This window comes from Rhipicephalus sanguineus, chromosome 4 (assembly GCF_013339695.2).
Source record: "Rhipicephalus sanguineus isolate Rsan-2018 chromosome 4, BIME_Rsan_1.4, whole genome shotgun sequence".
NCBI classification, from domain to species: Eukaryota; Metazoa; Arthropoda; class Arachnida; order Ixodida; family Ixodidae; genus Rhipicephalus; species Rhipicephalus sanguineus.
Window position 1 is genome coordinate 85895720 of NC_051179.1, and position 20587 is coordinate 85916306.

The following is a 20587-nucleotide window of genomic DNA, read 5'->3' on the forward strand; positions in this document are numbered from 1 at the left end:
ATCGGCTATTTCTGATATGGCAATGTGATATTTTATCGAGGTGACTTGTAATCTCGTTGTTGCCTGTATATGAGCACGACTGTTGCTTGCAGCAACTGAAGTGTTGTGCTGCTGAGATCGTGGATGACGGTCCAATTCCCAGCATGGAGGAAGGAAACAGCTAAGAGGGAGCATTGCACAGCACGATAGATAGAAGTACACTCAAACCTCATTATAACAAAGTCACATCTGGCACGAAAATAACTTTGTTATATTCGAAAATTCGTTATAAACGGTTATATGTACCACTGTATCTATGACAAGACTAATCTTCATTTACTTCGTTATAACCGATAATTCGTTATATAGAGGTTTGAGTGCAGTATGTCAGGCATGAATACGCCATGCTTCGCTTGCCCCCATTTTGTCGATAGGGCAAGGGCTTCAGAATTTTTTTTCTTTTGTCTTCTTCGGCAATGCAGCAGCCTGGAGGAGAACAGCGAAGCCGGCGAGAGTGACGAGATGCAGTTTTCCTTCACGTCGTCGGTGGTCGAGGCACTGGAAGAGTGAAGCTGTGCTACCAGCACAAACGCACATGTTGCAGCCAGTGGCCAAATACACTTGATGTGTGCACACACACACACACGATGATTGTGATAGGAGACAAGGTCACAACTCCTTCCTCTTGTCCACACGTCACATTTTTTTATTGCGTTTATATATATATATATGTGTACATTTTTACGTTTTTTAGACTGTGCAAACCTCCTGGAAGTTTTTTCACTGGATGCCGTCTTGCACCGAACAGTCTTACTTCCGCCACCTGGAAAAAAAAAAAGAACAAAGAAGTCATAATGCCCAAGCACTGAGGTATACTTTTGGTTGCGTCGAATTATTTACAGGTACCTGACTTGTGAATGAAGTCGGGCAATTATTTCGATTTCTTTCGGAACACAATGTACAGTAAAAGTTTTATAATGTGTTTTATGAAATTTTAGTGGAGCCAAATTTATTGAATTAAAGCTGTATTTTACCCTTTTGACAAGTCTCGGCTTTGTGTTTATTTGCCTGTGTCATGAGCGAGTTCCTGGTTCATTACACGATGACAAGTGAATAGTAATGCATGGGGTGCGATGAAAATGACGGGCATTTGCTGCAGCATTGATGACCGCGTCACACCTTGCTCACAATGTGTCACATTTGTTGGCAAATTGTATTACTGGTACTAAACTTTGCTCTGCATCTGGTCCATTACAATGGTGTGCAAGGTGACATAACCCTTGCAGCCATGGTTTCTTAAAGTTGCACAATGGGTTCCGAAGTTGTTTATTAACTGAGTAATGCTGTGTACAGACCCTGGCCGCCGAGTTCAGCAAATAAACTGAGCATGGCTAGTCAACCTTGATGAGAGAGTGCCATCTTCCAGGACCCGCACAATGTACTGACCTCAAAGCCACAAAAAAAATACACTGGCAAGCCTCAAAATGCCCTGAATAATTTAGTGAGCTTTCTGACGACCACTTCTTTTGTTTCCATAGTTTTGCCATATTGTGGCATCATGACCCCGAAGGTCAAGATCTTGTGAGCTGGAGCAAGCGTCAAAACGGCGTAATGCACTGCTTCTGTGTGATCGCCTGCGTAATGATGCCACGATACCGTACAACTGGAAACGAAACCGAAGTTGGCGATAGAAAATCCGTCAAAATAAATTATTTAAGGCACTCCAGGGCTTGACAATACGGTGGAACCTCCGTGATATAATCACTGCTCGTACGAATTTCGGGGTGATACGAATTTTTCTGTGGTCCCGGCTAAGGCCCATTAACCTGCAATGTAATGGAGTACGGTTGTTGCGAACCTATTTTCACCCCACGACGTTTGATACGAATGCATGTTACTGCGCAGGTACGAACAGGTGTTGCCCCACTGTCGTGCGACGCAGCAATCACGCGCAGGCATGCGTGCTGCGCCGTAGCCTCCAAGATTGTGCGTGCGAATCTTGGAGGCCTAAATGCTCCTTCATGTGCCTTCGCGTTTAGATGCAGATGGCGCTGGCGTCACGCTCTTTTTTTTTCATCGCGTTGAAACTCGAGGCAGTGTCATAGTACTGAGTTTACACGTCCCTGCCACGTCGATGCAAGTCATGGCCTCGCAATTGGCCAAGACCAAGAGAGGAGCGGACAGTCTAGGCCAAGGAGCTAGGCCTCGCAACGTCAACATGCACGATTGTTGAGGGCGCGCATGCCTGCCAACTCTCCAATTTGCATGGGAGAAAACCTCTCGATTGTGTGGGCACGGCCACAAATCTCTAGAAAAACTTGAAGTTGAAACTCACAGCCGTAGCACCTTGTCCTTGCCTCCACTAACAACCTGTGATCCGTCTGGGCTCCAATCGACAGCATACACCTGTGCAATGCAAGCAGGAGAATAAGAAAAAAAAATTTGCATCTTAAAAACATGCTCTACCAGACATGCTTTTACAAAATGCTCTTTTGGAAATTGCAAAAACGTTTATGCGGTTCAGTTCACGTGCACATGTGCATGATACCTTCAGCAAGGTACGAATGGTGAACCAGTCAAATGCATTAACGTCGTAACGTCGTGCCCGAGGATTTCGGCACGAAATTTAGAAATGAAACTTCAACCTTGATTTTATCCTGTATTAATAAACCAACAATGGTGAAATTAACATCAGAGTGTAATTTATCAATTTAAACCGATTCATTGTTTCACTTAGTGTCTTTAAAAATGCAAAGAAATCAGAGTGGAAGAAAAGACAACTTGCTTCTGGTAGGGGCCGAACCTACAACCTTTTGATTAAGAGAGCTCTCGTCGACCTTGGGGACTTGGAACTCGTAACATTGGTAACCCACTGAAGGTGTCCTGGGGCGTAAGCTCTCATTAAGGCAGAGTTGGAAGTGTCAGGAGCATGAAACAGGTGTGTTGGCCACAGATGACGGAAGAAGGTGCAGCTTGCGATGTCGGGATGGCAAGCGCAGGGTTACTCAACCAATGACGTACAAGGCAAGTGCAAGTGGCAATCAGACTGAGCTGGCAGAGGTCAATAGACTGAACTGCACCATCCACTTCTTGAGAAACCAGTATAGTTCAAGGAAACACTTATTTGTAGCAGAGCCTTGGCAAAGCCCACAATGAGATTCAAATACAGGTGACAAAGAGGAAAGACTAAAGATGGGCGAATAGTAAATTTGAGGTTTGAAGTGAATCCGAAGCGAATAGTGATTTGGTAGAATAATTTCGAATCGAATAGTTCGAATAGTACTCACCACATATTATTAAGAAAAACTGAGCATTTTCTTCATGACCCTTGCACAATATTATTAAGAATTGGAACTAGGTATGCGTGAATGTCACTTTTTTGGTTTGAAATGAAGTGGAAGAAACCTTGAATGGGGGGGGGGGGGTATCAAAATTTGAATAGCAGTAGGGTGCGAGTCATAAGTGGTACAATACGTTACAAGTTAAAAATTCCTATACTTAGCGCATATAAGCCCATATAACATGCTGTTAAATTTTAAAAAATATGTACACTTAACCTTGAAGTGTGGCTTCGCGGCAGTGCAGATTTCCCCTGGCAGGGTGGTTTCACGGTACAGCAAACTGACACTGCAGTGAAACCACCTTTACAGAGGGTTATGTGTGGTGAAACCTACATACAGTGAACTCCCGTTAAGACGAATCCTCGCTTATACCGAACAACACTGGACCATTTGTTTGGTTTCCCATAGACTCAATGCAAAAAAAATTCGCTTATACGAACCGCCCAGCTGTACTCTTCTGTTAAGACGAACTTTCGCGGTGATCGACAACGCTAGTGATTCTGCGAAACGAACACTGCAGTCTTGGTGGGGCATTCAGGCGACCGACAAAAAGCAAAAAAGATTTAAAAAAAAAAAAGCGCTTCCTGGAGCAAAGATGCGAAGCAAATCGCGACGCGGAGGGCGTGAGATAAACGAAGACCGGTCAGCGGATAAAGCCAGTATCCCCCCTCACCCCCAGCCTGTGGGTAGGGTGTGGGCTTTATCAGCAAAGAAAGCAACAAAAAGAGTAGAGGATTTACAACTTAGACCCCCAAGCCATTGCGTCCTTTTGTATTCCCCTCCCGTTCTTCAGTTTCCCAGCTGGAGTACAAAGGAGAACAGAAGAACACGAGCCTGGGGCCCCTCCGCCATGGTCAGAGGAGCAAACGCAAGGGGAGTGGGGGGAAAAAAAGCAACAACAGGAACAAAAATTCTCTGTGCATTACAATCGAGTACGAAACCGAAACCATGATTGCGGCGCACTCCCGTCAGAGGGGTCAGGTGCATTGTCATCGCCATCACACAATGGCGGCCGAGCACGTGTATTTTGCGGCCAATTCGCGGAGGACCTGTGCGCGTTGTATCTGTTCCCAGTGAAGTGCAAATTGTGATGAGCCAATTTGATTATGGAAGCGCACGACAAAGGAAGGCTATTTTGAACAGTGAATATAGCTACGTCGTGTCTTTTTCGTGTGCGCGAGGCTTGTGACCGTGAGTAGCGCGATGGGATACCTTCAGCTGCACGTCTATCAGGAAAAGTTACTACAGGCCGAAAACGGGAAAATATCCGGACCTCGAAGAAAACCTTGCAGACTTTCTTAAGCAACTCGGCGTATAATGACTTTGTCAAGACAACAGCACGCGACCGAGGCGTATCCAGAAGTGATCTTAGAGCCAACAAAACAGGCTCACAGACGAAAAGGAACTGCCAGGACAATAAATTTTACATTCTTTGAAGGAAAACTGTGCTTCTCTCTTAAATTTTTTTTTCTAATCGTCAACATAGGAGCTTGTTACAGTTTTATCATTAAATGTGGTAGCAAATATCTTCATGAGCATTTTTATTTTTGAACATGCGAAATCGAGTGCTCGTGAGATTCGTGTAAATACTCTGCTTGAAGGCATAGTTTTTATCTAGATGAGCCAAATAATTGCTTTCTTTTTTTGTCTTTTTGCCCCCATTGTAAGTCTACTCCATTCAGTGTTTTCCAGTAACATATTTGGATGCACTTGGCTTGTTAGCATGTCTCTTTTTGAGGGTACTTCTGATAAGCCGAACTCCTGATAAGATGAGCAGATGACTGCGGTCCCTTCGAGTTCGTCTTAACGGGAGTCTACTGTATATTCGTTCATTTCGAATACCGTATTTACTCGAATCTAACGCGCACCTTTTTTCCGGGAAAACAAGCCCAAAAATCACATGCGCGTTAGAATCGAGTACCGAAAAAAAAAAAAAAACTCGGTTATCATATTGCCATCGACATTTCAAAATGGCCGCCTCCTACGCACTTTGGCCATTTCTGCCATTTTTTCAGTTCGTACGTATGCTGAGGAGATTTTCATCCCGTTCTGCATTCGCATCGACGGCATGGAAGTGCCGACTCTAAATACTCGACGAGTGCACCACGATGCCGCATTTAAAAGAATAGTTATTACATGTGCAGAGAGACGGACGGAAATCGGGCCGCATCGCGGTCGTTCGAAGTTCCCGAAACGTGCGTGCGAGACTGGCGCAAACAGAAGCAGAAGATTTTTTACAGCAAAGCTTCACGAAAAGGTTTCAGTGGACCAAAGCAGGGCCGGTTTCCCGAAATCGAAGAGTGTTGAAAGCGACAAGGAGTTGTCCGACAGCGACGAGGACTGATCCATTACCCGACTCGTATCGCCGCCGTAGTGGTGACAGTTTTAGCGGCAAGGCCCGCTTTTTGACTTTGTGTTTTACTTTTTTGAAAGTTTAGTTTAAAACCCAAATACTTGTTCTTCGAATGTGCGAAGTTTGACTCCTACGGACTTCTTTTGTTCTTTTCTCTCACGAAAAATGGGTGCGCGTTACAATCGATGTATTAGTTTTTTTTTTTTTTTTTGGTCACGGAAAACGGGTGCGCGTTACAATCGAGGGCGCGGTAGAATCGAGTAAATACGGTACTTCGAAATTCCGAATAATATAAATTCGTATCGAAGTGAATTCAAATACTTTAATATTCATTCAAATATTCGAAACGTCCGAACATTCACCCATCCCTAGGAAAGACAAAAGAAATGAGAGCAATATACAGATTCTTCCCTTGAGTATGTACTAGATGCGGTCACTGACCAAGCTGAGACCCGTATGGGTCCTGAAACGTCTATGTGTTCTTCGTCTTGACTTGGTCAGTGACCGCATCTACATCCTCATCTTGATACCTGACCAGATGAACTTTCGTCGAACTCTTGACTACAGACTCTTCCCTTATTGCCTTTTTTATGTATTCTCCCTTTATTAATCCATAACATTTTTTTTTCATCCATACACAGTAGTAAATGCCCACAATATTACTAGAAATTCATCAAATCTATGGGAAATGAGACCAAAATCCACGGACTGTTAGGTCATCGAAGAACTTGTCTGATTGCTTAGAAGGCTTGGATTTTCATTTTGAAAAATAAGTTGGAGATGTCATGTCATCGCCCCTTTCAATTCAGTATATCTGAGAAGACACGTCAGCACGTTCTGTCTTAGTGGTAGTCGAAACCCGCCTGCTGAGATGATAAGGTCTTGTACCTCATCGGCATGCCCTGGGAGGTCTCCCGTAAGCTTTCCAGTCAACACGTCCCAAAGCTTGAGCGTGGAATCCGAGCTGCCACTGACTATAAGTCGGCTGTCGGCTGACCAGGCAAGTTGGTAGACACAGCTGACGTGACCACGAAGTGCAGCGAGAAACCTTGGAGGAAAAACAAGAAAAATTGTAAGGTTCATCTTATAGTATAGTAAAACTTCTGTCACTTGCAAGCAGGGCAGGCCCTTTGTGATGGCAACTAAAATGTAGTAAGTATATGTATATTTCAACTGGAGAAATAAGTCCGATACTGCTCAGGAAGGAAAAGGGTCACCCCATCTTTCACAAGTTGCATAAGTCTTGGAACTACAGTCAAACCTCAATCCAACAGACCCTGATCTAGCAAACTTTTTGTTCTTTGCTTCTGCTGAAACACCTGTATGTTTTCTCTGTTTATTAATGTAGTTTTATGATGCAGCCTTGGTACAACAGTTTTCATGAGCAAGAAAGCAATATTAAAATTCTTAATTCAGGGGCTTTACATTGCAAAGCCATTTAAATCGAATTGCACAAATGTTTTTGCATTTCGCCCTTCATTGAAATGCAGCCGCCGTGGTCAGGAATGGTTGAGCAACCCCTATACCAAAGAAATTGAATGGTATTTTTCAATTGCAAAAGCAATTATTAGATGTCTGAGGCACAGTTTTCCCGTCACCGTCACATTCCGTATAAAGTCCAGATCGATAACATTGCCTCACGCGTCGTACATTCTATGTGCAAACAAAGCTTACGAAGGCTGCCCATGGGCACTGCTCAAGCAGAGCTGAAATGCGCCGGCCGGCTCCATCGGTTGAAGGAGCAAGGAGGGGTGCCAATGGAGGGGCTGCGTCGCTCGGGCAGAATTGTGAACTTTGATCAAGCAGGCGCGGTCGCACGCTCTATCTCGACAGAGTTTAGCAGACAGCTGTTACCTTTCTACGTGCTGTGCTCTCACCGCTTACTTCGCATTGAAGCACGAAAAGAGGCGGCATGAAAACTGCTTCGCTCCCTGGAGCGGCCGTATTTCCTTATGCCAGCATTTTGTAGAGTTATGCCAGATTGGATTATAAAGGAGTTAACTGCTAGCCTTCGTATAACATTCCAACTTGTTGCTATCGAATTGCGTCACCCTTACAGTGAAACTGACTTTTTTCCCCACACACATTCATTCTCATCTGCCTATGTTAAGTGTGTGATAGTTCACATGGTTGCTTGATGGCATTTATGGCCAGCATTGCAGGGTTTTAGTTTTGTATTTGGTAAAGCCACTCGCTTCATACCGGTACAGCATCATGCAGAGCTTTTGATTTTTCTTTTTGTGCGCAAATATTTTACGTATGTGCAACACTAATTGTGCAACTAAGAAACCCTGATGCAACAAAGTTTGTGATACAGTGAAGTCTTTCACTGCACATACGACTTCGTTACATCGAGGTTCAACTTGCATGACAGGTGCAAAGAGCAATATTGTCACGTGGTCGTGACGTCGACGAAGACAGCAGTCAGCACGTCCGAGATGAAACTGTTTATTTGGCCGAACTTGTGGCCGGGAAAATGAAAGTCAAACTACAGCAATACACTGATAGCGTCGAACAGAGCGTCGACCGTCGATCAACTCACAAGCGGTCACGCGCGTCGGCTTTTATACAGGCGCTATCGAACTTTCCAGCAATATCGCTGGTGGCGGCGTAATCTCTAGACAAAGCTGGAACATTCGCGTGCGGGGCGCAATCTTAACAAACCGATCTACTACAATCGCGACGCTTCTAGAACACTACTTCGCGGCCAGCGTCGAGCGTTGATAACCGTCCCTGCCGGTCAAACCCGAATACATCAAAACAAGACAAGAAGTGGGCGTGGCATTGCCCCCCTCTGAAAAAGCATCGTCCCGATGCTTGTGAAAGAATAGAAGAGAGAGAAAAAAAAAGAAAACAAGTGCATACACAAATAAATTAGTACAATAACAAAGGAAAAAAAATAGAGTCCCCAGTATCGCTAACGCGCAAAAAACGGCTTAAGGCGCACGACATGGACGACTTCAGGTCGCGCACGGCGCCGCTGAGAGTTCGTAATGCCGTCAGGGACAACCTCACAGTCGAGTGCGCCGAGGCGTCGAAGTACCCTGTACGGTCCGAAGTATCGTCGAAGAAGCTTCTCACTAAGTCCTCGTCGGCGTATTGGCGTCCATACCCATACACGGTCACAGGGTTGGTATTCCATGTGGCGTCGTCGAAGGTTGTAGCGGCGGCTGTCAGTCGTCTGCTGGTTCTTGATCCGTAGGCGGGCGAGCTGTCGTGCTTCTTCGGCGCGCTGTAGGTAGGTGGTCACGTCGATGTTTTCCTCATCGGTCACGTTTGGTAGCATGGCGTCGAGCGTCGTTGCCGGGCTCCGTCCGTAGACCAACTTGTATGGCGTCATCTGCGTCGTTTCCTGTACGGCCGTGTTGTACGCGAAGGTCACGTACGGAAGGATGGCGTCCCACGTCTTGTGTTCGACGTCGACGTACATGGCCAGCATGTCGGCGATCGTCTTATTTAGACGCTCGGTGAGGCCATTGGTCTGTGGGTGGTACGCGGTGGTGCGGCGGTGGCTTGTGTGGCTGTATTCCAAGATCGCCTTAGTCAGGTCAGCCGTGAACGCCGTACCTCTGTCGGTGATGAGAACCTCTGGGGCGCCGTGTCGAAGGACGATGTTCTCAACGAAGAACTTGGTTACCTCAGCGGCACTGCCTTTGGGCAGGGCTTTTGTTTCGGCGTAGCGGGTGAGGCAGTCGGTTGCTACGACGATCCACTTGTTGCCGGAAGTCGATGTCGGGAACGGCCCCAGTAGGTCCATCCCGATTTGCTGGAACGGCCGGTGAGGTGGTTCGATTGGCTGCAGAAGTCCCGCGGGCCTCGTCGGTGGTGTCTTCCGTCGCTGGCAATCTCGGCAAGTCTTAACGTAGTGGGCGACGTCGGCAGCAAGGTGTGGCCAGTAGTATTTTTCCTGTATTCTGGCGAGCGTGCGGGAAACACCGAGGTGCCCAGCCGCCGTAGCTCAGTGGTAGAGCATCGGACGCGTTATTCGAAGGTCGCAGGTTGGCGTCGTTGGGGGTGGCGGCGGTGCCTGGCGGCGGAACTGCTGCGGCGGCGCGGCATCTTGACGCGGGCGAGGAGGGGGGGCGTTGCGTCGGGCTGCAGCAGCATAGTTCATTGCTTGCAGCTGCGGCTGCGCTGCATAGGGGGTGCCCAGCGACTGCTGGATTTCCTCGCGGACCATGTCGGTGATCGAATTGACTTGAGGCTGCGCTGAAGGCAACAGCTTGCGCAGCTCCTCCCGCACTATCCCGTAGGTCGTCGGTTTCCCGTAGGTCGTCGGTGCCTAGCGAGTGCCCTTCGGTGTAGCCTGTCGACAGGGTTGAGTGGTTGTACTGCTTCGTCCTAATCTCGAGGGATTTTTCGATTGTTGTAGCCTCCTTTAGAAATTCGGTGACAGTTTTCGGTGGGTTCCGCACCCATCCTGCAAAGAGGTCTTGTTTCACTCCCCGCATAAGGAAGCGGACCTTTTTTTCCTCAGGCATGGCAGCATCGGCCAGGCGGAAAAGTCGCGTCATCTCTTCCGTGTAGATAGTTACCGTCTCATTCGGTAGCTGTGCTTTTGTCTCCAGCAGAGCAGCGGCCTTTTCCTTGAGGACGATGCTCGCGAAGGTATTGAGGAACGTCGTCCGAAAGAGGTCCCAGGATTGAAGGCTCGATTCATGGTTTTCGAACCACGTCTTCGCGGCGTCTTCTAAGTAGAAGTAGACATGGCGCAGCTTCTCTTCAATGTCCCAGTGGTTGAAGGCGGCGACTCGCTCGTACGTCTCCAGCCAGCTCTCCGGGTCTTCAAACGACGATCCACGGAAAGTTGGTGGCTCCCTTGGCTGTTGCATCACTACTGTTCTGGGTGGCAGGGGGTCTGTCATCGTCTCGGCGGTCGATGTGACGGTCTTCGGCTGCCTGGCGTTTTCGGGAAGGAGCCCGTACTCTGGTTGTAGTCCCTTCTGCCGGCGGCTAGTTCGAGGATCCGGGTTGTTCTTAGAGTCGTCTTCTTCGCGGCTTGGGCTTGGGTCAGCGCTCCGCGGTGGCGTCCGGATCATGAAGCAGCACCTCCACCAGATGTCACATGGTCGTGACGTCGACGAAGACAGCAGTCAGCACGTCCGAGATGAAACTGTTTATTTGGCCGAACTTGTGGCCGGGAAAATGAAAGTCAAACTACAGCAATACACTGATAGCGTCGAACAGAGCGTCGACCGTCGATCAACTCACAAAGCGGTCACGCGCGTCGGCATTTATACAGGCGCTATCGAACTTTCCAGCAATATCGCTGGTGGCGGCGTAATCTCTAGACAAAGCTGGAACATTCGCGTGCGGGGCGCAATCTTAACAAACCGATCTACTACAATCGCGACGCTTCTAGAACACTACTTCGCGGCCAGCGTCGAGCGTTGATAACCGTCCCTGCCGGTCAAACCCGAATACATCAAAACAAGACAAGAAGTGGGCGTGGCAATATGAAAGACGAGGTGGACTAGGGCTATATAATGTACACACGACATCAGGCAAACTAACAGCTTACTCTAAAAAATCAAAGCAGTTTTATGTAATTATGGGTAGATTGGACGAGAATTTGCAACTAATGAAGAGACCGTGATCCCAGAGAGAACAGCGCTTCAAGAGTAGCTAAGAATTAAACCGGCACATTAACCTGAACATGTGGGGTTTCGCAGGTTGCGGTGCAAATGCCTCCCAAGGTCAATGGCACAAAGAAATGCAGTCTGGTGACTGATTTTTCATTCCCTTGTCTGCCGTTAACAGCAATAACAGGCCATCAGCTCCTCAATATGTTTGGAGAACTTGACATGATCATCAGAATGCAGAAGGAAGACATTGAAACTAGAAACTGTAGTCCCGTTGCAAGAACTATAGCAAACACATGAACAATGCTAAGATGCTATGCTGCAATCTGAAAACTCATGGAGCTCGCACACGGAAGTAACTCGGCATGCCTGGTTTCGATGCTGGATTTTGCGATAGCGTTGGGACAATTACACTGTGACAAAGACCGACTCACTTGCCCGTCCGGCCATCCCACAGTTTTAACGACTTGTCGAAAGAGGCACTGGCCAGGAGTCGCATGTCGGGGGAGAAGCGAACATCGTTGACCACCCTCTGGTGGCCCGTCATGTGCGCTGCCGGCTTCTTGCTCGTCTCTGGCAGCCACAGGGCCAGCGTGAAATCGTCCGAGCCCGAGGCCAGCCTCTCGGGCTCACTGCCTCGAGCCTCCTTGTAGCGTTGCTCGGCACGCCGCTGAAGCTCCTCTGGGTTGTTGCGAGAATAAACGTTCAGAAAATAAAGAACAATGCTAGCAGAGCAGCAGACTACACAATGTTCCAAGCATTTCTGTAAAACCTCATTCTACGTAACCAAATAAATCGAACAGACAGACAATCCCACCGAGGGAAAGGGTGATTTTTTTGTCCACTTCAATTCATTTCAATTTACATCACAGTTAGTACATCTCACTTCAGTCAAAGACAACAATTAACGTCCTCTATGCTTTCCCTGTCCCAATTGTCTGTTCAATTCATTTGGTTGTGTCTAACATATAAACAAGCTCCTCGGAAAAAATTCTCCTTCTTTCACTCATTCTACGTAGTGCCCTGTAGCATGCGTCGCCATTGAAATCAATGATCATTCAAATCTGTTAGCTCCACTGTGTGAGCTAGCAGAGAAGTTGTTCTTCCAGTAGCCACTGCCTTTCAGTGAAAAGTCACTGAATGCACCGACGTGACAAATGTGCAGTAGAACCTTGATATAACCAGTACAGATATCACGAATGAGTTGATATAACAAAGTAATGAAGAACTCCATTGCCGATATAAGCATATAGTGAATGTCAGATTTGACTAACATATTTTTGCATTAGATGAGACTTCACTGAAATTGGGAGTGACTGTATTAACTAAGACACCATAACAGTCTCATACAATGTGAAAACACCTCAGTTAAAATTGACATTCGTTATAGGCTTATATGCCCATACCAGCGAGAAGACTTCTTTATTTACATTTACTTCATTACAACGCCTAATTTTACCACACTGCTGCAGCAGGACAAAACCAGTAGTAACATGAGAACCAATACACTGAAACCTCGACATAATGAACACAGATATAACGAATTATTGGTTATAACGAAGTAAATGAAAAACAGCCTTGGTAATAGATACAGTGGTTCGAATATAGGCTTATAACGAATTTTCGGATATAGCGAAGTCATTTTCGTGTCAAATGTGACTTTGTTATAATGAGGTTTAAGTGTACTACAAAGTAAATTTTGGATCATGCTGTCTTGTAGGGTATATATTTAACCCATTTCATGGCTCACGCAATTCTAAAGCAAGAAGGAAAGCAGGTGTTACCTCTCGAACAGGCGGAGATGCCTTGCTGCTTGCGTGGATCAAATGCTCCCGTTCGCATTACGTAGTCCGTATTCAGGGCCAGCACATTGACCCAGTGTCCATGGCACTGCAACGTCCTGCACAGGATACCCTAGGGGGCCCAAAAAGGATAAGCACATATATAAGCCAATTTCTTCTATGCTTGATTTCAGGAGTGTTGAGTGCAAAAACACTTACAATAACAGACAGCTGAGCTAGTTGATAGGTACTATATTCATGTTAAAAGAGTGGGCATGCAAACATGGACACAACTGAGAAGCCAAGACAATATAAATGGCGAAGTTTGTATTGTCTTGACTTCTCTCCTGTGTCGGTGTTTGCACGCTCAGTCTTTTAATATGCAAAAACACATTTAGTAAGGAAAAAATGACATCAGTGAACTTTTATCATTTATCATGGAATGTTTCGCTGGGCAGACGTTACACAAGTTTGTCATCGACTTGCAGCACCTTACAACAACCTGTAAAAATGTGACTGCACAACTTGTGACAATGTCGCAAGCTGTGCAGATGCACACTTATGTATGCGTACAAGCTGTCTACTGTGTAACATTGTCATAAGCTCCACCACAAAAATTTCAAAAGACAACCCAGATGAAAGGGCTGGTGCCACAGCTGTGACTCGCAAAAATGTGGTGTCTTGTCACGGAATGTCTGTCCTTTGAAACGCAGAGTGCAACCAAGCTTTACGGAATTCCTTTAAAATACTGCGCATGTATGGTAGCTCCTCTCGACACAGCTGGTGGACTTTATTCTTATGGATGACAGCGCTGGCAGCTCATGCAGTTTAAGCGTATCAATGTTCCTTAACACTATGAGGCTTTTGTACACATTTGTGTACACAACTTGCTTTTGCAGGTTGTGTTGACTAGTGGCCAAGAACGAGCAAGATACATTGAGGTTTGGATTAACTGAACCTCCAGTATAATGAATGCGTCTTCATTTAACTTTATTTTGCAGTGTACTGCTGCATATGCTCATTTTGCTGAAGGCACTACCCTGTTGAACGAGTCGTTCAACGAGCTGCTTTCTGCAAGCAATGTCAAAAGTATAATTTTCTTTGCAGGAAATGAATATAACCGAAAACAAAATTGCACAATATTTCTAGCTCGTGATTTGAGTCTACCTATGCAAAAACAGAACATGAGTGACTTCGGGATAAATTGATATTTAATTAGAAGTTAATTAAGATTAATTACTATAAAACACATGAATAAATGTATTATGACATGACTTTTGTTGCAATAGAATACCGAGTGGCTTGAAATAATGTTGTGCAAGTTTGACACATTTACAGACAGCTTCTCACACGTTGCGCCAGAAAGGGTGAAGTCAGAAGCACTCACAGTGTCAGCTCTCCAGACTTTGATCGTGCAGTCCTGGGAAGCAGTGTAGATGAGCCCAGTGCCACCCCATCGAACACAGGTCACCGACTGGACGTGGCCAGACAGTGTTAACCTCGTCTGTGCCAGCGTCGTGTCCCAGATGCGCACAGTCCCATCCTTGCTGCTGCTGGCCAGGGCTCGGCACTCCGCATTTCTGCGCAGTCGAGAATTACATTTCGAGCATTCTGGTCAAGGAAAAAATGAAATTTGTCAAATAATGTCACAGCTTCAAAACGCAACACACTGAAGGAAGTACACCACAATATTAACAGTCAAAACACCTACTGTGTAGAATTTTTTGCTATATTAGGTTTTCACAAAACTAGGTCTGCAAATAAAAAACTACTCAAGGAAGAAAAAGTTTGTAACGCTGTTGTTCCACTGCGCCCTTACAATGAAAGGTGGCACACAGCAACATTTCTAGATTGCTCTGTCAGTTTCTCAATTGCCAGACTACACTGAATCGACCCCCCTCCCCTTTGCTTTTCAATTTGCCTCCTTGATTTAACGGACCAAGCTTTGTACGAGCTTAAAAATAAACACAAATTCACAAGAAGATAGACGCTCAAATGGTTGAGAAGGTGTCGAGAAAGGATTGTCACTAAAACACTGGTTCCAACTACATGAAATTATTGGCAACTCCTTATTTGAAATAACATAAATCATCACACGGAGGACAACACATGAAAACTGGTTCTACTTGTCAGACAGATTTAAAAGGACAGAGTGGTGGGCTAGCTGGTACTGGATAACTCGGAACAGTAGCGCAAAAAATCACACAGATGACGACAGAGCAAGACGGGACACAGCGCTATGTCCCGTCTTGCTCTGTCGTCGTCTGTATGATTTTTTTATGCTACTGTTCTGAGTGTCAGAGAGAGGCCAGGAGCCAATCACAAAATGAAAACGCTTCATAACATAACCTCTTTTAAAAAATTCACCGATGATTACGATACTGCCTAATGCGAATTCTGAGCGCAGCTGTTTAGGTGTCTTGATTTTGCGATAAGTAGAGCAAATGCACCTGCGTCAAGGCGACGCGGCGTGGCACGAGTGGGAGTACAGAATGCTCGGTTTTCACGTCAACGTAACGTGGTGAACCTGGAGTCACCAACTTCCGCCGCTGCTGGCTGATGCAAACACTGCGCCGGACCATAAAGGGCCCTTAAGAGTCTGCCAGAGCGTACCGCACACAAAGTGTCCCTTCGACCAATGCACGTCTTCTTTTCCCAAGCCTCGCAGGTCAACCTACTTTCACGTGCCCGTGCGCAAGAGGCATCTGTTGCGCTGTCGCAAGAAGCACGAACAGGCACGAGGCATTGCAGACACTAACACAGAGGCTCACTGGCTCTCATGGTGGAAAACTCCTTGGGGCAGTCTCTCTTTCGTCTTCGTTCGCTCTGTCGGTTACGGCGACAACGGCAATGCTGCTCAACGCAGGAACGCCTAAGAGCTGCACTCTAAAAGAATTTTGATCAGGCAATCAATCCAACAATGCATTCCGAATGCACTTCTATCTTTAGGCATTATTGTGATACCAAATTCATGTTTCAAAATATGAGACATCTCCCACTACTCCTAAATACAGCACTTACACAAACCTGTACCAAGGATAAACGGTATCAAACCAACGTGCATAATTTGTCATACAAACAACCGCAAAGAGTGCCATTTCTTGCATGCATGTGTGCACGTTAGTGTTTTTAAGGAACAGAGCTTATGCAAAAATGTTCAGAATTTCAGTATCTTATCGTCGTTCATTCCGAGCGCACAGACCTTTTTTTGGGTGGCAGTTTGATCAATTCATTGACTTACACAGGCAATGCTTGGGCAAAAAGAGATGTTGCAGCAGAGGGCTCCAGATAATTTTTAGCCACGTGGAGTTCCTTAGCACACTGCTCTATATACACTCAAACCTCATTATAACAGTCTCATCTGAAACGAAAATAAGTGCGTTATATCCGAAAATTCGTTATAAATGTATATTCGTAACACTGTATATATGACAAGACTATTCTTCATATACTTCGTTATAACCGATAATTCGTTATATCGAGGTTTAAATGTAAGTACACAAGTGTTTTTGCATTTCAACCCTCAGAGAAATGCAGTAACTAAAGCAAGAAATCACACCTTCAAGTTTGTGTTCAGCAGCAGAATGTCACAGTCATTAAGCTGCCGCAGCAGTGAGGACTAGACAGTGCAATTGCTCACGTGCCACTATTTCCCGCCGACTAAAGCCCTTTCTGCCAAATAAGTACAAGAGTCAAATACAATAATGCAACAAAATGATCGTGGGCCTCACAGGTGCAAAGGCTCCCAGCAGAGGCAAGTTATCCATTTTTTGTGACCAGCCAGGGGCCGTCCGAGTTGCTTTCCAGACTCTGGATCCCAAAGAAATATCTGCACAAGGCAAGAAAATGCAAGCTTTCAATACTCCGAAGGCCCACTGAGTGAGTCGGCTGTGATGTTCTACCGCCATATTTAAAAGCACTAATATGAAATAGAATAGCGAATTTGCATTTAAAAAGAAAAAGCTCTTTTTCTGAATATCTTTGCAGCTGCCATGTATTAAAATTTCCAGCTTGTACTACTATATGTAAACAACCAAGTACTGTATGGCTTCACTAGCAATGGCCAGAAAGGTGCCTGAAAATTCAATGTCTTTTCAGATTTTGCGGACCATAAGCTTTTGACACCAAGCAAAAGTGTAGGCTTTCCAAACAGTGTGGAAAGCAGCAATTGCCATCTGAACACCAGTGGATAGGGTTGTTATGTTCCACTTTGTATGGACACAATATTAATGAGAACGAACAGACAATAATGCCCAGGAAAGTATAGGGGATGTTATTTGTAGTAATTAGGATATAAATGTGAAGAAAGTAAAGTGAACGAAAAGATAAAATGGCCGCCGGCAGGGACCAAACCTGCGACCTTTGAATAATGCATCTGATGCTCTACCATTGAGCTACGGCGGCGGTCATCCTCCCGTCCACTTTATGGGGCATATATGTGCATTTAAACCTAGGACTGTTAGTCAGTGCCGATCGCAGCCATGGTGGCGGGTGTGGAACACTTTTTCTGCCTGTTGGCGTCACATAGCACTTTGTATGGAGCTACTCGTTCTACATATGCACAAAATGCACAGACCTGGCCGTTTTTGCATCCAGATGCCAGCTTCTTTCCGTCCGGGGACCAAGTGACACAGAGAACCCAGTTCTTGTGTGCTAAGAGAACATAAATGAAAACAGTTGACATAAAGCCATGATTCTAGAAAAAAAATAATAAAATTTGTAGCAAAGTATAGCCCACATGTACCTTTGCAGGTATGATGCGGAGTCTGCGTGTTGAGGTCCCAGAATCGTACAGTCGTGTCGCCAGAGCCGCTTGCCAAGTGCCTATCGACCAACATTGGGCACAAGTATGAGACAAAAACAGCACAGCAAACTGAGCCACTTGTGTGACTGCCATGATACTACTTGCATATAATTTTGTGCTACTTCTCGTACAAATAAATAGCCAGTGTTGCCACAGCAAATGACGGCCACGAAGCATTGAACCACATTACTAATATTGTCATCCTAGTTTTCACAGTGTTCAGCTGCAGCACTGCACTGGCAGTCAGAGCAAAGGCACTCGCTTCCATGATATCTTAGTCGTTTGGGGAGGTTTCCAGTCTCCAGATGTGCTTGCTCCTGCTTTCCTTAATAAACCATTAATAGACCTTAATAAACCGGTTGTATGCCTTCCAAAAGCCAACCCTAATGGTGAAGCTGGAATGAGTCCTAACTCCAAAACATTTGTTTATTTCTAATGAATTTTCTCAATTGGCGATTGTTTAAGCTGTGTAATTTCACCCACCGTGACAACTTAGCGGTTATGGCTTTTGTGCTGCTAAGCAAGAGAGCGCGAGTTCAATTCCCAGCCACATTTCGATGAGTGCGAAATTTAAAAATGCCCGAGTACTTAGATTAAGATGCACATTAAAGAACCACAGGTAGTCGAAATTAATTTGAAGTACGGTACCCCTCTCGTAATCGTATTGTGGCTATGGTGCGTAAAACCCTAGAGTTTGTTTTTTAACTCTGTAATTTAAACTTACTGCTTTCTGCATTAACACAAAACACTGACAAAATGTCCAAAGATGTTGTTCGTCCCAACTTGAAGATAGAAACTTGTATGGAAAAAAACTACAACTAGTTATTTAGATCTGTGCGCATACAAAACAAGTTATAATTTCGTAACAAACGAATAACAATGACCCAATCTCGACGGAATGTCTCTCACCTCCCATCAGGACTGAAAGCTGTCACAAGCACAGCTTCTTCATGTCCTGGAATCGAAGCAGTACAGCGAGTAACTGCCTGCACCTTGAATAATGCCTGCGGTGCGTACACAATTTCCACGACCTTCTCTGGCTCCAGAGGTTCGGTCTTTGCAAGCAGGGTCTTGGCCAAGGACTCCCTGATCTCGACACCATCCACGAAAAACAAGTAGGGCACCTTTTCCTCCTTCGTGAAGAAATAAAGAAAGAGCAATTTCCAGACACAGGTTCACTTTTCGCACCAGAATATGAAATCACTCACTGGCTACCACTCCTGCAATGCATCAGTTACGCAACACCCACAATTCAGCACCCTGCTCAAATAACACTAATAAACCGTCATGAATCTATCCGAAACTACAGTGGCCGCTATAACATGTTTGACTTTCTTTTTTCTTAGTCCAGTGTTTTGACAATGAAACGAAACATGTGGCGACAGCCGGCCATACATAACCTAATTAGGGTGCAGCCAGCCAAATCTTGAACTAGCGAGCGCAGCGGCGACTTTTTTGTGTGTCAGCGCCATATGATGGAACGAAGGTGCAAAATATCATTCTGTGGGCATGTGCTTTGTGGGAATGCACTTAGCCTCACCCTTTTTGAAACTTAATTCAGCCATATGGCGAAGATAAAAAAAAAAATTGCCGCTCGCGCACGCTAATTAAGATTTGGGCGACTTTACATAACTGGAAGTACCTTAATTGGACTGTGCCTTTTCCAACAGACTTTCTGTGCTATTGAGCCCCTCAAAGACAAACTGCTTTTTCGGCTATCGACGTACCATCTCATTAAAGCTGTTTGCACTCTCATGCCGCACCACTATATACTAGGATTTGTTTATGCCTTCTCGCCGTCACCAGTGCTGCTATAAATCATCCTAAATGATTTAAATAAACCGTCAATGTACATATTTGCTGTTCCCCCTCCACTCTGTAAGCATTCATTTTCTTATTATCATGATAGTGTAAAATTAAATGAATGAATTGAACACTCGTTTGTTATGCCAACTACTGTTTACGCAAGCATGAGAGATTCTTTATTAAGCGCTGCAGTCATACAATAGATTATGATCATAATTAGGCTCATGGCCGATGGGAGTACCGTAGTTGGAGCTAACTACAGTTTACTCTGGTTAACTGAGGTTCGTCGTAAGTGAGGTTAGCGTGCCCGTGTAACTAGGGTATAAGTGCATGCGGGATCTTTTACCATCGCGAGATGTCACGCACGCAACTGAGGCGCGTTCGAATGAAGCCACTACCCGAAACTGTTGTCGGTGAACTCACAGTTTCCAAAAAGGCGTTGCAGAGGAGCTGAAGCTTTTCCACCGTGACGTCGACAGGAAGGTCGAACGGCGCTCCAGCATTCTCCCCAGACTCCGACTTGAACTGGGCCAGGACTCGCTCGATTGTCAGCTTCGGCTCGGGCTGTTGATCTGCAGATTAAAGAGCGTGTCCTCTCTACAACTGCGCTTATTAAGGCGTCCGAACTACATATCGAAGATGTCTTACCTCGTTTTCGCTTCATCTTGCTCAAGTTTGGCGAGCTATCACGGAGTATGTTGCAGCCGCTAACAAAAAGACGTCACCTCAATCGCACGTACACCGCTAATTGAAGATCAGTTTTACCCGGATATCATCTACTTGTCATATCGTCAATAGGCACGACCTTTTTTTCGTACAACAGCCTGATCGAGACGAGAAACTTCGGCAACCCAAACCTCGTTCCACGTGGTATCGTCGGCCAGCGCTTTAGCGGCAATCATCACATGATCAAAACAAATAAACTGAGCATGCGCACAACC

General features: G+C 45.6%; 2 protein-coding genes across 2 annotated transcripts in view; one reads left to right on the top strand and one right to left on the bottom strand.

Annotated features, from left to right (window-relative positions):
- LOC119390366 (citron Rho-interacting kinase) overlaps positions 1 to 1018 on the top strand; it is a 102436-nt gene extending 101418 nt beyond the window's left edge. The window contains exon 41 of the mRNA XM_037657970.2: positions 462 to 1018. Within this exon, the coding sequence (XP_037513898.1) occupies positions 462 to 549 (88 nt within the window). The 3' untranslated portion in view covers positions 550 to 1018. The remainder of the gene's footprint in view (positions 1 to 461) is intronic.
- LOC119390367 (notchless protein homolog 1) lies at positions 659 to 20549 on the bottom strand. The gene is made up of 12 exons (XM_037657973.2): positions 20295 to 20549; positions 20070 to 20218; positions 18750 to 18973; positions 17781 to 17860; positions 17613 to 17689; positions 16768 to 16865; positions 14424 to 14616; positions 13040 to 13169; positions 11690 to 11936; positions 6562 to 6721; positions 2315 to 2385; positions 659 to 802 (listed from the first exon to the last, which is right to left on the bottom strand). The coding sequence occupies exons 1-12, from the start codon at positions 20308 to 20310 to the stop codon at positions 790 to 792; spliced, it is 1458 nt and encodes a 485-aa protein (XP_037513901.1). The 5' UTR covers positions 20311 to 20549; the 3' UTR covers positions 659 to 789.
- Positions 20550 to 20587: the final 38 nt, after the last annotated feature.

Bases quoted from the DNA above. Each gene is read 5' to 3' on its own strand.
- LOC119390367 (XM_037657973.2), bottom strand. The intron at 17,690-17,780 runs GTACATGTGGGC...ATGTTCTCTTAG, and splicing joins TCCGCATCATACCTGCAAAG to CACACAAGAACTGGGTTCTC. The intron at 16,866-17,612 runs GTCTGTGCATTT...TGCCTTGTGCAG, and splicing joins CTGGATGCAAAAACGGCCAG to ATATTTCTTTGGGATCCAGA.